Genomic DNA, 16913 nt, shown 5'->3' with positions numbered 1-16913 from the left:
TCCTCAAAAGACTCCACATAGAGCTTCCCTATGACCCAGCAATTCCACTTTTGGGCATCTACCCGATTGATCATAAACAAGACCATACTAAAGCTACCAGCAGAACTATGTTTATTGCAGCATTATTTATCATAGCTAAGATATGGAACCAACCAAGAAAATATCTTAATGCCACAGCTATCATCCTGTTCAGCAGGGATTCAAGGGATACAACTGGCCAGTCTGTTGGGAGGGTCATTCACTGACTAACCACTATTACACACACACAATTCTGAGAGGGAAGTGTAATTATATTGCTGAAAATCTATACTTGTTATTTTACTGTTAATTACCCCATTATTGACAACCATAAATATGTTACAATATGACATTTTGAAAGAAACTGCATTGAAATGCTGTTTAACAGCAAATAAAATTGTTCCAGAAGCAAATCACTAATCTGGAATATTCCTTCAAAACATGCTGGCCCTTTAAGTTTTTGTTTTAACTCAACATTGTTCCATCATGCAAGGATTAGGAAAGGCAATTATAAAAATAAAATACTGCAAAAATTCCCATTATATGTTAGACACTATAGTGAGGGCATTAAATCTATTTGAGAGTACATATTTGAATTTTGCCTTCCAAAAGTTTACATTCTAGTTGGACAGAGATAAGAATATACAAGGAAAACTGCAGGGTACTATAAATAATTAGGGAAACTACCAAAGATATTTTGTGCAGAAAAGTTAAATAGCATTTAGTTTTTAACTGCCATAACCCCCATATTTTGTAAACTATGAATGGTGCTGAATCCCTTCCCTCTAAAAAGGAATATTGGACTTCTCCCCCTCAGCAGAAACACCCACCTCTCACACATTGTACACAGCATGCAGTGAAGTACAAAATGCCCTAAGTAGAGACATGCTGTACTTCTACTGTCTAAATTTTCTGTTCCTTTAAAATCAAGTACTCACATCCCAGCCTGCAGAGGTAAAGCCTGACCCCTCTTCCATTCTGCCACTCTGAGGATAGTGTCAGGGTTCGAGACTAGGAAGTTCAAAACAAATATGTACAGTTTATCATGTAACCTTTGGGAAATGTTAAAATGCCTTGAGCTTGGATGAGACATAATCTATACTATGTTTCTAGTTGTTGAAGACATGATAAATTTAGATTTAAATGCTCATCCACTAAAGAATATTTTGTATATATACAATATATATTCAGAAAAAAATAGTGTGAGTGTATGTGTACATGTGCACATGTGTGTTTACTCTGATTTGGTTAGTATGGTGGGTACAGTTTTATATAAAACAGATGCAGTCTATTCTCCAACATGATAGTTGTAAATTTTACTATTAAAAATCCATTATAAAATACTTAGCTAGGGCTGGGAAGGTGGTTCAGTGATAGAGTGCTTGCCTTGCATGCATGAGGCCCTGGGTTCAATTCCTAAAGCCAGAAGTGTCACTGTGGCTCAAAGTGGTAGAGCGCTAGCCTTGAACTGAAGAGCTGAGGGACAGCGATCAGGCCCAGAGTTCAGGCCCCATGCCCAACAAGGGGAAAAAAAAAAAAAAACCACTTAGCTCTTGAGAAGAGTGTTTTGCAGCTAAAGTTCTTTGTACACACATTCTTATTACCTTTATTTTCCTTTGTTAAGATACACCTTGAGCCATGCATTGTTTGCTTACATCTGTAATCCTAGCTACTCAAGAGGCTGAGATCTGAGGATCACAGTTCAAAGCCAACCTAGGCAGGAAAGTCCATGTGACTTTTATGTCTAGTTGAGCACTAAAAAATGTTAGAAGTAGGGCTGGATTGTAGCTCAGTGGCAAAGTGATTGCCTAGCAGTACCAAAAAAGGACAAGACAAAAAGAAAAAAAAAACATAAGTGGAGCTGTGGCAAAATCTCAGAGGCAAGAGCCCAGGCTCAGAGTTCAAGCCCCAAGACCAGGACACACACAAAAAAAGATGGGCCTTGATTGTTTTGTGCTGAGCATTTTTAGAGAGAAAAATGTATTTGTAGCACACAGTTAGCTCCCATAGTATACATAAAAGAACTTCAGAATTGAAGCCCTAGCCTTTCAGACAAGCAGCTGTGGACCCCAGTATTAAAAAACAATAGCTTGTTTTCTAGTTTGTTATGTATTGTTTAAGACATAACTTATAAGAGTACCTTTAATTAATTTTGTGTTCTTAGCCAATTGCACAGAATTGCAACTGCTTTATATACAGAAAAAAGTGGTAGAAAATAGACTAAAAAGAAGCAAGTGTAATATTAGCTCTAGATTATGAACTTATTTGGGATTTTTATTATTAGGAAAAATGAAAGCCTTATAGAATAAGAAGAAAGAAGGAAAGATTATCTACATAGATTTTTATCACGTCAGATGAGCAGAAGAGGTCTCTCTCTGCATCCGTGGCCTCCCTCACAACCCAGTTCAGAGCATCAGAACAGTACACACAGAGTCGACTGCTGGTACCAGTCATGAATTGTATATAGTCTCACAAAATGCCATAGAACACTGAAAGCCATGTCTTCATATTCCCTTTTACTTTTGCCAATACCAGGGCTTAACCTCAAGGCCTCAGTTTTGCTAAGTTTTGCTTGCTCATCTGGTACTCTACCACTTGAGCCACACCTCCAGCTCTGCTTTTTGATGGAGATGGAGTTTTGAGATTTTTCTGCCTGGGTTGGCTTCCAATCTCAGTCATCCAGGTCTCAGCATGACTCTGATCCTATTGTCTGCCTCCTGGAGTACTGTCCTGTTCCCTGCTCTTTTCAAGTCCTTTGCCTCCAGGCACTTGACTAATTATTGATGCAGACAGGTGACCAACAGTGCTTCAGATCTAGCTCCCTACCACTTCATATATTCCCAGAATCCATGACTGCCCAGAACATGTTCCAGCCAAACCGAACCCCATCTACCTGATGAGTCCCTTTCTCTGGGATAGTCCTTCCCTCCATCCTTCTTTCTCACTTGTACTCTGCCTTGTATTTAAGTAGATTTGTGATGCCCTTCTGTTTTGACAGGTTCCAACCTCTTTAGTTTTAGAAACTAAACTTGTTTTATATCTACTTCCCTGTGTCAAACCAAGGGCTTTTCATATAGCAGGTGCTGAACAAGCAGATATTGAATTAAATCAGTACCTCCAAGGAACACTTTGAGAAACCCAATTAGAGGAAACTGTTCTAAACCTCAGCCTAATCATGGTAAATTTCCTGTAGGTTTCCTTTAAATCAGTAGAATCTTTTTTGTTTTGTTCTGATGTGTTTTTTTTAGAATGCTTATAGGATTTTGGACAAGTAATTTTCCCACCCACCCTCTATATTGTTAGAATCATATTTAGAACAAAGGATTATCTTAAGTATGAAATGTTACCAACATTGTTTTAGACTTTGTAGACATTTTAAAATATATTTTCCCTCATTCTTTCACTAATAAACTTTGCTTTTTGAATAGTCATAGATTTACAGAAAAATTAAAGCAATAATACAAGAAGTCATCTATTATTCCCACCTCCTCCTCTCCCTATTATTAGCATCGTACATTAGTATGGCACATGTAACTAATGAGCCAATACTAATACATTATTACTGTGATTAGCAACTACAAGGCATATTCTTAGTTCTGACCTAGTGTCCTTTATCCTGTCCAAAATCCAACGCAAGCTACTATGTTGCCTTTAGTGTAATGTCTCCCTATATTCTTCTCACCCACAACAAATACCACTCACTCACTCAGAAAGGTGATGATCTCAGGTACTAACCAGGTAGAAATCATCAACAGGATTTTGAATAAATAGGTTATATATTTATTGAGTATTACTCTGTAATGGGTCATAATTATATAAAGGTCATAGATAAGGGCATGCCAAAAGGTTATACAGAGTAAAGCAGAATCCTGGGTACCATTTACATTTAGGAAGAATCCAAGATAGAGAAGAAAAGGAAAACCACAAAAAGGTCATCTTACAAAGACCAGAAGAGTAAGAAAGAAGAGTCCTGACCCAATGAAGACTCTTCCTCTGTGATTTAAGACATGTTCTATAGCCTTGAAACACTAAAGGCTGAACTTTACCTAAGACTACATATCACAGACACATGAACTTTTGTTTTGTTATGTTTTGTCAGTCATGGTATTTGAACTCAGGCCTGGGCACTGTTCTTGGGCTTTTATGCTCAAGGCTAGCACTCCACCACTTAAGCCACAGTTCTACTTCTGGTTTTTGTTTTTTGTTGTTGTTTTTTTGTTGTTGCTTTTTGGTGGCTCATTAGAGATAAAAGTCTCTTGGACTTTCCTGCCCAGGCTGACTCTGAATATCAATCCTCAGATCTTCAGCTTCCTGCATAGTTAGGATTATAGGCATGAGCCACTAGCTCCCCATGACATGTAATTTTAAACATGCAAGAATTTGTGAGAATTTTCCATAATCAGGATAGAATAAATAAGTATGTAGAAATGATTCTTAAGAAACCAATCTTCCACAGCAGGATATCTTCACCTTATCTAAGAGAAATTACCATTTTAGAAGGAAATTGAATAAAGAAGAAATATAGATAACTATTCTATCTATAAGGAGTATTGGTAATCGAAATAAGATAGAACCCAAGCCAGTCAAACCTGCTCACCATAAAAATTTATCATAGATGAAATGGGTCTAATTCATAAAATTAGAAGTATAAAAATTGACTGGGAATATATTCTCACTTTAAAACATTCAACAAAGGTTGAAACAAACAATGGCTAATGCTATACACGGTAAACCTGCTACTAATAAATGACACACAACTCAGACCTGTTTAGCAAAATGTAAACTTTTAGAACTGATTCGGGAAAGATATACTTGGTAGAGTAATAACCACAGATGACTTTGAAAGAACATATGGACCAAAAAATGGGAGAGGATATAGCTACAAATTTGCATGGAAGAGGACACCTATCTGTGATAACTTTAGTAAGAAAGAAAATGCAAAAATTGGGGAGGAACTTAACTGAAATATGTAGGAAATTGAGAGATTTTCTAGCCTAAATTAGCTCTAAGATAAACATACTGTTTGTGAATTTCATCTGTTTTCACATTTTCCTGTCAGGATTTTAAAGAAAAAAGAGCCAAACTATTCCATAACCTTTAGACTTCATAGGACATCTAAAGTAGTAGAAGTCCTGACTGTAAAATGTCATCCTAGACATGTTCCCAACTCAACCTGAGTCCCTGACAGTGGCAAAGAATGCCTGATTGATGGAGAGGGAAAGAGACCCCATTCCTGGAAGGGCCTTCATACTTCATTTACTAATTCATTAGCTTTGCATCATCTTGTCTCAAACAAGAAATTAAGGCACCTAAAGATAAAAGTGAACAACAAAAACAAAAACATGTTCTAAGAACAACTGCTTTTCCCCCCATGTCTCTGGAACTTACTAATAACTCCTTTCGGGGATTGACATACAGAGACCATTAAAACACTTCTTTGGGTGACATGATCAAGATGTACTGTACTTATATATTGATAGGTTGAGGGGCTGGGAAGGTGGCTCAATGGTAGAGCGCTTGCCTTGCATGCCTGAGGCCCTGGGTTCGATTCCTCAGCACCAGGTAAGCAAAAAGAAAAAAGCCGGAAGTGGCGCTGTAGCTCAAGTGGTAGAGCGCTAGCCTTGAGCTGAAGAGCTGAGGGACAGCGCCCAGGCCCAGAGTTCAGGCCCCACGACCAGACCCCAAAAAAAAAAAAAAAAGAATCTACAGAAATGTAACCCCAGGCCAGGCACAGTCAACTCAATATGGAATGTCTTCCAAACCATTGAAGTATACACTTAAAAACAAAAACATGTTTTAAGAACAACTGCTTTTTCCCCCATGTCTCTGGAACTTACTAATAACTCCTTTCGGGGATTGACATATAGAGACCATTAAAACACTTCTTTGGGTGACATGATCAAGATGTATTGTACTTATATATTGATAGGTTGAGACATGTGCTAGTGACTCAGTGGCTGAGATCTGGGGATTAAGGTTCAAAGCCAGCCAGAGCAGGAAAGTCTTTGAGAGGCTTATCTCCCATTAATCGCAAAAACAAACAAAACACTGGGAAGCTGAGCTGTGGCTCAAGTGGTAGAGCACTAGCCTCAAACTGAAAACACTCAAGAATGCTCAGATAGCACTGGGGAGGGCGGGGCAGAAAATGGTGGAGGAGGAAGAAAACAAAACTGATAGGTTGAATGAAACCCCTTTGCACAACTTCTTAAAGACAATTTAAAAGAATAGAAAATACTGTTAAATTTCTTCCCAAACACACTAGTTCTAGGCCATATTTAAACTCCTTCCATACATTGCTGTAGTTATTTTGAAGTAAATGTCTAGCTATACATTTTCTTGCCTTCCTTTTTGGACGAGAATTGTTGATATGTGTTTGCATCCATCTGGCATGCTTCTTGATGGAAGGACTTGGATGGGATCCAAGAAGCCAAAAATACCTTTAAAATATATAAAAACAATTTGAAAATTTCTGACGTTCCAAGGAAGCGGCTGGAGTGGTCAGTCACCCCTGTGCTTTCTACTACAGGACAGAAAGGAAATTCAGTCTGTATTCTCAGGAAGCTGTGTCAATAACCTGTTTTCTTTTCCCACTGTATCTTAAGTACAATAGCAAGAAAAAAAATGAAACAGACACAGCAGCAGCACCTTGTGGGGTGAATACAGGGGTTTGTTTTCCTAATTCCAAGTCTTGTTCATGGTACTCCAATGAACCAGCATGTTCCTAATTGGTAATCTTTAAATAGCACGAAGCTCATTTAACTACTGATTACTTTCTATGTCCCTACTATGTGCCAGACTCTCTGCTGGGTGCTGGTTATATATTGATGAGTAGCGATAAGCATCTTACCCCTCCCCCAAACATCTGTTCTAATGATAGAGGAGAAAATTGGAAAAGAAGTTTAATGACAACTATTGAAGAAAAGGTAGAGAGAAAAAAAAAGAAAGCCTGGTAGGATGAGAAATAGAAAGTGAGAGACAGCTTCTCAGAGCAAGTATTTTATATTAAATTAGATGACGAGAAGAAGCAAGCAAGAGTCAGGGTGGGAGAGTGTTCCAGGCAGAGGAAAGAGGGATCATAAGAGCAGGTCAGGTGGGTGCTCATCAAGGAAGGAGGTGGGGTGGGGATAGGGGGAGGTCACATAGAATCTGGGAAACCTTTGTGCTGACTTCAGCATGTTTCTTCATAGAAAACAAGAAGTTCATTCCTACTGGCCACTGGGCCAAGAATATATTGGAAAAGAATCTACAGAAATGTAACCCCAGTCCAGCCACAGTCAACTCAATATGGAATGTCTTCCAAACCATTGAAGTATACACTTAAAAACAGATGATAAAAAGACAGCTTTTACCACACCAAAATAACTGATATGGGCAGGAATTAGTGTTCCTTAAATCCAGCTTGCCATTGATACTATTCCTTCCTACCTTAGACCAACAGGAGCTCCAGGGAGCAATGAGCAGTACAGTGTGGGCATGGTGGGGACCCACGGGCTGGAGACCTCTCACACGGACACTTTCAGCAGCAGTCTTTCACGAGAAGGAACCTTGATGATTAGAGAGGTAAGCTGCTGTAACAACTGGGAAGAGGACAAGCATTCTTTTTTTCTTTCATTTTGCCGGTTATGGGGCTTGCACTCTGGGCCTGGGCGCTGTCCCTCAGATCTTCAGCTCAAGGCTAGCACTCTACCACTTGAGCCACAGGTGCCACTTCTGGTCTTCTGGTGGTTCATTGGACATAAGAGTCTCATGGACTTTCCTGCCTGGGCTGGCTTTGAACCATGATCCTCCGATCTCAGATCTCATCCTCCTTAGTAACTAGGATTACAGGCATGAGCCACCGGTGCCCGGCTCAAGGTGACATGCATTTCTTAAGTGTTTTTTCTACTAGTGCTTTCTCAAGGAATGCTGACAGCATCTATTTTTAAGCATGGAGATGGGGGGGCCTGGGTAGGAAACCTGGCATCTAAATGGTTGAGCGATTTTAATTGTCTGCTGCTTTCTTTTCTGCATCTTTCTAAGCTTTTGCAATGTGACTTAATTACATTAGTCCAAAATTTTTAGTAGGAGCTATGCAAATTGGAATCTAAAATTTTAGCCTGAGGATATAGAACTGGCAAACCCAGATGTTCCCTATAATAGGAAAGCAGAAAGGAATGATCTGAGTAGGACCAGTGGTTTTGTTAGCCTCCTCTTTCAGTGGTTTATCCTTGTGAATTCCATTGGAGAAAATGCTCAGTAGTTCTAAGAATTCATTAAATTAACACTTGAAAAAGAAACCGAAGTTATTTTGTGCCGCGGACCGGGTTCTGTCGGGACGACGGAGGATACCTAGGGGAGGAACCTGGAATAGGATGGGGAGATGGCAAACAGACAACTCACACACATTAGGAGTGGATGCTGAGTGCTGAGCGCTGAGTGCGATTTAATGCAGAGAATAGCAAACTTTTATAACAAAAGTCTCCATAAGAAAGGGCAAAAGGTTACACAATCTTGCTGCAAGGCTTCGTTCTTGGATGGTCACCAGCTGGTCGCCTGAAAGGGCAAAAGTTTACACAATCTTGCTGCAGGGCTTCATTCTTGGGTGGTCAACAGCTGGTAGCCTGAAAGGCACTTGTTTCCAGCTTATCTCTAAGAAATATAATGGGTTTCGACGTTTGTCACCATTTAACCATTATCTTATTTTTATAGAGGCCTTAATTGTCCCATAGGATTTTTTCCTTCCTGTTCCTTCTTTAATAATAAGCACCAAGGAGACTTAGATCTAGCAAGTCTCTTAGTAAATGAGAGAGTAGTAGGAAGTTTTTTCTCCTAAGTAGTTATCTCAGTAATTGCCATACATTCCTTCTGTTCTAGTTGCCCTACAGCTTCATGTAAGTTTCTTACAAACAATTCCTTCTGCTGAAGTGACTTTGTGAAAACCCCCAATACTTTTTTCCTTAGGGGGGTTTTCGGGTTGGCCTTTACTTCGGTTGGTTTGTCATATTGGAGTCGTCAACACTCTTCAGAAAGAGCTTTGTATAGGGAAACGTTGACAATGAGCAAGTACAAAGAGCAGTAGAAACAGTAAAAGATTAATAGGCACTCTTATGAGGAAAAGATAGGCAGAAACACATCTTTTCCAGGGGTTTTGCCAGCCTTTTCCCAGGAGTAGGCCTCTTAGAAGCCCTATTCTCCGAGGTAGACTTCGGTGAAGTCCCAAAACTCAGAGATAGGTCTCTGAAGCCCCTATCATGGTCTGATAGATGGTTTCCCATGCTAAGCAGACTCCACTGGGGTTGGCGTGGCAATTTTGGTTGACAAAGAAACATGCAGGTTTACTGGAAAGTGCACAGTCGCATTTTGGGTAATTGTTTAAGTCTAGGAATATTGTTACATGTGGTAGGAGGCATTGTTCCCTTTAACCTGTCCTTCCTGCATGCAGAACTCCCTTTTGTACCAACCAGAAGGACCCCAATGGGAATCTATTCTCATTTCATTATCACCTTGCAAGTTTGAAAGCTGGTTCTTTATTTGAAAGGAAAATGACTAGTAACTTTATGAAAATGTTATCTGACCTCTCCTTGCATCTGTTTTGTCATCTGTAAACTTTCACAGATAATAGCACGTAACTTCTAAGATGGCTGAGAATATTAAATGAGTTACTTCACAGTTTCAAGTATTGCATACATAATGACTATTTTATTTTCACTCACTCTATAAATTGAATTCTCCTTTGACCTATTATCACAGAACACTCTCCCCTCTGAAACTCAAACATGTCATCTGCAATTCTCACAATTCTACCAGGATAGAGTTGAGAAACCCCAACAGCCTACTTTGCACTCCAAAAAGGCACGGGGCATTTCATATTCATTAGGAAGAAAGGAACTGAAGTTTTGAGATGAATAATGCCTTTGAAGTAATCATTGGCAACGGGGTTATCACTAGAAGACTAGTTCACAAAGCAACTTGCTAGAATTTCATTTTACAGCCTTGTGGAATCTTTCAAGTAAGCTTTAAAGAATCCTTTCACATATGTCTAGAATGAAAAATGGACTTGGCTGCTGGAGTTGACATTGTAGCCTGCTGGTGTATAAATCTCCCAGTGTGGTGAATGGATCATTTCATAGCTTTAGTGACTACAGCTTGCTACTTGAGGAAACTTGAGAAAGGATGTTCTAGAGTGAGGTCTTTAACGCTATATAAAATGGCTGTAATCTCTAATGTGGTTTAAAATTTGCCTGAGTCTTTACGATGAGACAGTACCTCCAAGTAGGCATTTAGAGCCATACTTTTAGTGCTGCCAGTCACATCCAGATGATTCTGCATTATTCAAAACCCTGCAGTATTCTACAATGACAACCAATCACTTTAAAATTACATCTACCAGTGTCTTACATGAGTTTGGCCTACTGAGAGACCCTCAGATCATTTCATTCTCTCAATTTACATATTCTGTCTCTTCTTCCTCTTTCACAAGATATTCACTACATTCTAGTTCAACTGCTAGCAGAAACTGACCTCGGTTAGAAATCTGATCTCACGTGACTCAGGTACCCACTCCAGGTCCAATCACTTGTGGCCAGGAGTACAACACTTCAGTACTACAGTTCAGTGCAGAATATAAGGGCTCTTCCTCCAGACAATCCAGGTTTGAACCCTGGCCTTACCAAATAGAACACTTGTTACTGGGGACTAGTTTTTAATTTCTTGTGGTGCAGTTTTTCCATCTGTACAATGGAGATAATGAAGTTTTGTGAGGATTCAGTGGAATATAGTACACAAAGTATTAGTGCAGTACCTTGTATATGCGATACCTTGTAATGACCTCTAGAGAAATTCAGTATTTCTGAATGGAGGGGAGAGGGAGGGATGGATTAAGAGAGAGGCAATTGTGAAAGCTAAGAAGTCTAAAGAGGGGCTGGGATGTAGCTCAGTGGCAAAGCACTTGCCTAGCAAATGCGACATCCTGGGTTTGTACCCAGTACCAAAAAAAGAAAAGACAAAAATGAAAACAAACAAACAAAAGAAGTCCAGTGATTTGTCTTCTGCAAGCTGGCAACCCAGGACAGCTGGTGCTATAAACCCCAGGGCAAGGGTAGATGAAGACTAAGTGTCCCAATGCAAACTACAGACAACAACAACAAAGCCAACATATTCAGGAGAAGAACACAAAGGTACAATGCTTATGTGCCTCTGATCATATAAAATACTATTGTAATAAAGCCCAGAAATGGAAACAAGAAGTTGTTTCTTTGTTAAAAACAGTAACAGCTGAGTGCAGGTGGCTCATGACTGTAATCCTAGCAACTCAGGAGGCTGAGATCTGAGGATCGCGTTTCAAACCCAGCCCAGGCAAGAAAGTGCTCATGATACTCTCATCTCCAATTAATCACAGAAAAAGCCAGAAGTGGCACTGTGACTCAAGTGGCAGAGCACTAGCCTTAAGCAAAAGGAGCTCAGGGACAGTGTCCAGGCCCAGAGTTCAAGCCCCAGGATTGGAAAGAATAAAAACAAAACAAAACAAAAACATGATTGAGCGATTGGATACCCACATTAAATGTAAACATTATTTCTGGTGTGCCTTTCAGAGTATTTCTAGTGATCAGATCAATATCTAATTGGTGGATCAGTAAAGCACATAATCATTCTTAAAATATACAGAACATCTAAGTGTCATACGTAGGGAAATGGTAAAGGCACAAACACCAGAGGTATTGTTGGGGCTCTCTAGATGCAGTCCTGCAGGGCAGGGCTGTTGTTCATGTTTGTTCATGTTTGTGTTCCCAATAGAGTGCTTGGGCACACAATATTTGCTTAATATGAAAGTGCTGGTTGAATGAATCAAGTGGTCATGACTCAGAAGCAGGCAGATTCAAGGGTCACTGCTTCAGGTTTCTCCCTGTCTGGGCAACTTCCCCTGTTAGCCATTGCTTTTGTTCATCAATGTGCCTAAATCAGATTTGTTTTTGATTTTTTGGCTTGGGAAAGAATACTATTGATACAAGAAGCTAAAACCTTCTCAAACAATAAGATATGATTTACACTATTGGAAAGTTGGGGAAAATGTTAAAAAGCTTTTTTGTGTTTGAAGGAAGGAAAATGTGCCCAGTACACATAAAAGCAGAGCCAAAATAGGATTAAATTCCCAAAATACCATGTAGAAGATGAAATTTCAGCTGTATACTGGTACACACTCCAGATGAACATTGTGATCAGATAAATCCAGAGAAGGCCTGATTTAGTCTAGACCCAGGTTGCTAAAAAGCAGGACACTACACTTCAATTGTTTCTCAAGCTGCCTCTTAATATCAACTGAAATTCAGATGCCTAGGAGCCTGGAGAGAGAGAGAGAGAATAAACTATTACTTAGAGCCTAGGGATCCCTAGCTGTGGCCCCACTGAAGCGAGCCCTGAATTCCTAAGCAAACTTGGGTTCTGACCCTAGCTCTCTGGTTGACTCCCCTGGAGCACTGACCTCTGCTGGAGCACTGGGAGGGAGAGAGGGAGGGGAGTGGGAGGGGAGGGGAAGACAGGAGAGAAGAGAGGAGAGGAGAAGAAGGGAAAGAGGGAGAGAGGGAGAGAGGAAGGGGAGAGAAGGAGAGGCCTGTTTCCTGTTATTTACAGACAACTGTAAGGCCAAAATAGGCTCTGGAAGAAAGAAGCTAGGCCAAAGAGATGGTCAAGAAATTAAAGAAATGGCCTGAACCCTTGTGTATCAGCTCCAAAGAGGGTAGTGAGTGTCTGCCTAGCGTCAAGCTGCTCTTGTTTAGCACAATGTTTCACCCTAATAGAAACTCAAAAACTCTGAGACAAGTAAAGAGAAAGGGATACCAAAGAAAAGAGAACAAAATAGAATAGAAATAGTTCTAATTTAGACATTTCTCAAATGAAAACCTACAAATAGCCACCAGGCATATGAAAGAAATGCTCAACATCTTTAATCACCAGGGAAATGCAAATCCAAATCACCTCACTTCAGGTAAGAGTTTGTTTTTTGGTGCCAGTCCTGGGGCTTGAACTTAGGGCCTAGGCCCTGTTCCTGAGCTTTTTTTTTTTTTTGCTTCAGGCTAACATACCACCACTTGAGCCACAGCTTCACTTCTAGTTTTTTGGACATAAGAGTCTTACAGACTCTCCTGCCTGGGCTGACTTCAAAACCATGATCTCAGACTTTTGAGTAGGGAGGATTATAGTGTGAACCACCAGTACCCAACAGCAGTTGTTATTATAAAAAAAGAGATAGTGCTGGTAAGGATGTGAAGAAATGTGAGGATTAGAGGCATGAGCCATCAGCACCCAGCTCACCTGTACATTCTTTGCCACAGTATTCAGAGAAGCAACTTATATGAGTAATATCAGTAATATGATATATATATATAACTTATATGAGTGGATAAAGAAAATGTGGTATATATACACACTTGAATACTACTGAGAACTAAAAGAATTAAACCCTATTTCTTGCAACATGAATGGAACCAGAGATCATTCTGTAGGGTAAAATAAGTCAGACCTGAATAGACAAGTCCTTCATGATCACATTCTTATGTGGAATCTAAAATTTCATCTCATAGAAGAGTAAAATGGTGGTTAGAAGAACCTGGGAGTGGGGTGGAAGGGGCAATGGAGATAGTCACTGAACACTTGGTTACAGTTAGATGGGAGCCAAGAAGGAAATGACAGACACTAGTTACTCCTACAATGTGGATACTACCCTTTGAGGCTCAGAGTTGTCTTTTAAATTTGCCTTACTATTTTGGGAACAGGATGCTCTCCACAGTGGTGTTTTCCAAACATAATAAGTCATGTAACCCTATCAGTAAATGTTTTAGAGAAAACACATACAACATATCCAGTGTAGTCCTACCATATAAGCATATACATTATAGAATACTCAAACACCACTGGTTCATGCCTATAATCCTAGCAACTCAGGAGGCTGAGATCTGAGGACCGCAGTTCAAATCTAGCCTGGGAAGGAATGAAACTCTTATCTCTAGTTAACCACCAAAAAGCCAGAAATAGAGCTGGTTCAGGTGGTAGAATGCTAATCTTGGGCTTAAAAAGCTCAGAGACACATATTATTCACAAAGTTTATAGATCAAGATGACAGTTTGCCTCAGGAAGGTTAGAATGTGTTTGTGACTAAGTATCACTATCTGACAATACTGTGAAATTTAGGTAATCAATCACAATAAAAAAAATTTTTTTTAATCCCAGAGACAGTGTCCAGACCCTGAGTTCATGCCCCAGGACAGGCTATCAGCAATATTTCAAATGCTTCATTAGCCATGATGACTTCATTTTTTACTGCCTACATCACAAAGCATTATGGTTACTTACTAGGACATTGAACATTAATGACAGTGGTCGTCTAGGTCAAACTTTTTGGAACTTCTAGAAGAGCTGATTAATCATTAGTTAATCATTGTTTTGACCTTGTAGAAGATAAAGAGCCCTGTGATTTTGATATTATTTCTGCATTTTATTGGACTATAATTGTGGATTATTAGTATTTCTTCATCCCAGTGCTCTTTTCAGTATTATTTATTTATTTATTTATTTTTGTTGGTTGTGGGGCCTGAACTCTGTGCCTAGGCACGCTGTCCCTCAGTTCAAGGCTAGCGCTCTACCATTTAAGCCACAATGCCACTTCCAGTTTCCTGGTGGTGTATTGGAGATAAGAGCCTCATGCACTTTCCAGCCTGGGCTGGCTTCAAAGGATGATCCGCAGATCTCAGCCCTGAGTAACTGGATTACAGGATTGAGCCACCGGTGCCTGGCTTGCTTAATGTGTTTATTTCTTAGGTAGAATAGAAATTTGAGTGTTATCTTCCTACACACTAGTGAGTCAGCTTGAAGTCCCTGGCACCTACACTGTGTAAGGGGCAGGTACTGTTCTGTGACCTTTTTTTCCCTCACTCAAGGTCTCTGTGTGTTATGTCCTTCAGACAGCTGGAGAGAAGAAGCGATCTGGCCATAGTGACAGCAATGGCTTTGCTGGCCACATCAACCTCCCAGACCTGGTACAACAGAGCCATTCCCCAGCTGGTACACCAACAGAGGGCCTGGGGCGTGTTTCCTCCCATTCCCAGGAAATGGACTCGGGGACCGAGGTAGGTGCTGGGCTATAGTCACAACAGTTCTGTTTTCCTTCATGGGATCTCAACCCTACTGCGTCCAAGAGAAGGCTTCCTCCAACTCCTGATGTGTGTTTGGTTGGTTTCCATGTACAGTTGCTTATGAAAATATTCAAATAGAAAAATCATACATACAAAGCAGTGAAAAGTTCTCAGATATCATCTGTGCCAATATGAGTTCTGAAGCTCAGATATGTTAAGTAACTTGGCTAAAGCTAAAGTTTGGGACAGAGACTGGACCAGAACGTGGGCTTACTGTGTCAAAGTCCAGTGACAGAAACTGTAGCTTGTGGGGCTGAGAAGGTGGCTCAGTGGTAGAGTGCTTGCCTTGCATGCCTGAGGCCCTGGGTTTGATTCCTCAGCACCACATAAGCAAAAAGAAAAAAGCCGGAAGTGGCACTGTGGCTCAAGTGGTAGAGTGCTAGCCTTGAGCTGAAGAGCTGAGGGACGGCACCCAGGCCCAGAGTTCAGGCCCCACGACCGGACCCCCAAAAAAAGAAAAGAAAAGAAAAGAAACTGTAGCTTGTTAAGATTTCCAGGCCTACCAGTTGAGATTAATAATCAAAACTGAGTAAGACTTAATTGATAGGTTCTTCCTCCAAATTGCACAAAAATGGTCCCAGGAAAGAAACAGAATGAACATAATCAGGCAAAGCTAATGGATGCCATTGACTAAATGAATTCAAAGACATGGTTGTATTTAGTGATTGGTCCCATGAATCACACATTAGACCCTAAATGTTTTTATAAATCATGTGCACGGTTGCTTTCATACTGAATCTTCCTGATGCACCATTTGGACTCTACAGTTATATAATAAATGAGTTTTGGACACCTCCCCAAAAAACATTCAGGCCTATTATAAACTACAGCAGACTATGGTAGCTTTGTGCGGCATGGACAGACATTTTCTGCCTACATACCTCCTTCAGTACCAAGGAGGCTCTCCCAAGATGGAGCCCTGATTCAAATTCTGCTGCTGCCCCAGCTATAAGTGGGAATATGAGTATCAGTTCCACTTTCCTTATAGACTTCTAAACATCAAAGGAGAGAATACAAGTGAAATGCTGTTTTGGGGAGGCAATCTTACAGAAAAGGAGGGTTTTTTTTGTTTTTGTTTTACTATTTCTAAGGCTGGAGGGAAAATCTTTTTTTTTTTAATTTTTTTATTATGAAAATACCATAGAGGAGTTACAATTACATGGGCAAGATAATGAATACATTTCTTATCAAATTGTTGCCTCCTCCTTTGTTTCTCCTTCCTATCCCTTCCCATATCCCACGCCCCCCAACATCCCTCCCTTTCCCCTCCCCAAAGTTGTAAAGTTGTAAAGTTTGTTTTTCTACATAACAACTTGTACATCTCATTGTTGCAATGGGTCCACCTGTATCCCTAAACAATTTTTTTCCCTTCCCCTCCACAAATTATACCAACATCAAATACAGTGAAATCAGGGGTTGTATCGTGGGGGAGGGACATACAAAGCAACAAAGAAATCATCTTATATTGTTAGAAACAATCACATGAAAGTAAAAAATTTAAATACTTATATTGGGGTTCATTTCATCTAACATCAACATATCTGACTTTTACTGCTTGTCTCAGACATATTACTAGTTATTACAAATAAGGGAAAGCATGGGGCCTATGTTTCTTTGGGCCTGGCTTACTTTACTTAGTATAATTTTTTCCAAGTCTTTCCATTTCCTAACAAATGGGGAAATGTCATTCTTTCTGATGGAGGCATAGAATTCCATTGTGTATATATACCA

General features: G+C 40.0%; 1 protein-coding gene across 1 annotated transcript in view; it reads left to right on the top strand.

The window, feature by feature from the left end:
* Tnik (TRAF2 and NCK interacting kinase) overlaps positions 1 to 16913 on the top strand; it is a 402475-nt gene that overhangs the window by 363081 nt on the left and 22481 nt on the right. The window contains exons 23-24 of the mRNA XM_013016154.1: positions 7449 to 7578; positions 14952 to 15116. Coding sequence (XP_012871608.1) covers positions 7449 to 7578; positions 14952 to 15116 — 295 coding nt within the window. The remainder of the gene's footprint in view (positions 1 to 7448; positions 7579 to 14951; positions 15117 to 16913) is intronic.

This window comes from Dipodomys ordii, unplaced genomic scaffold (genome assembly GCF_000151885.1).
Source record: "Dipodomys ordii isolate 6190 unplaced genomic scaffold, Dord_2.0 Scaffold30, whole genome shotgun sequence".
In the NCBI taxonomy this organism is placed as follows: Eukaryota; Metazoa; Chordata; class Mammalia; order Rodentia; family Heteromyidae; genus Dipodomys; species Dipodomys ordii.
This window is presented reverse-complemented; position numbering and strand designations above follow the sequence as displayed.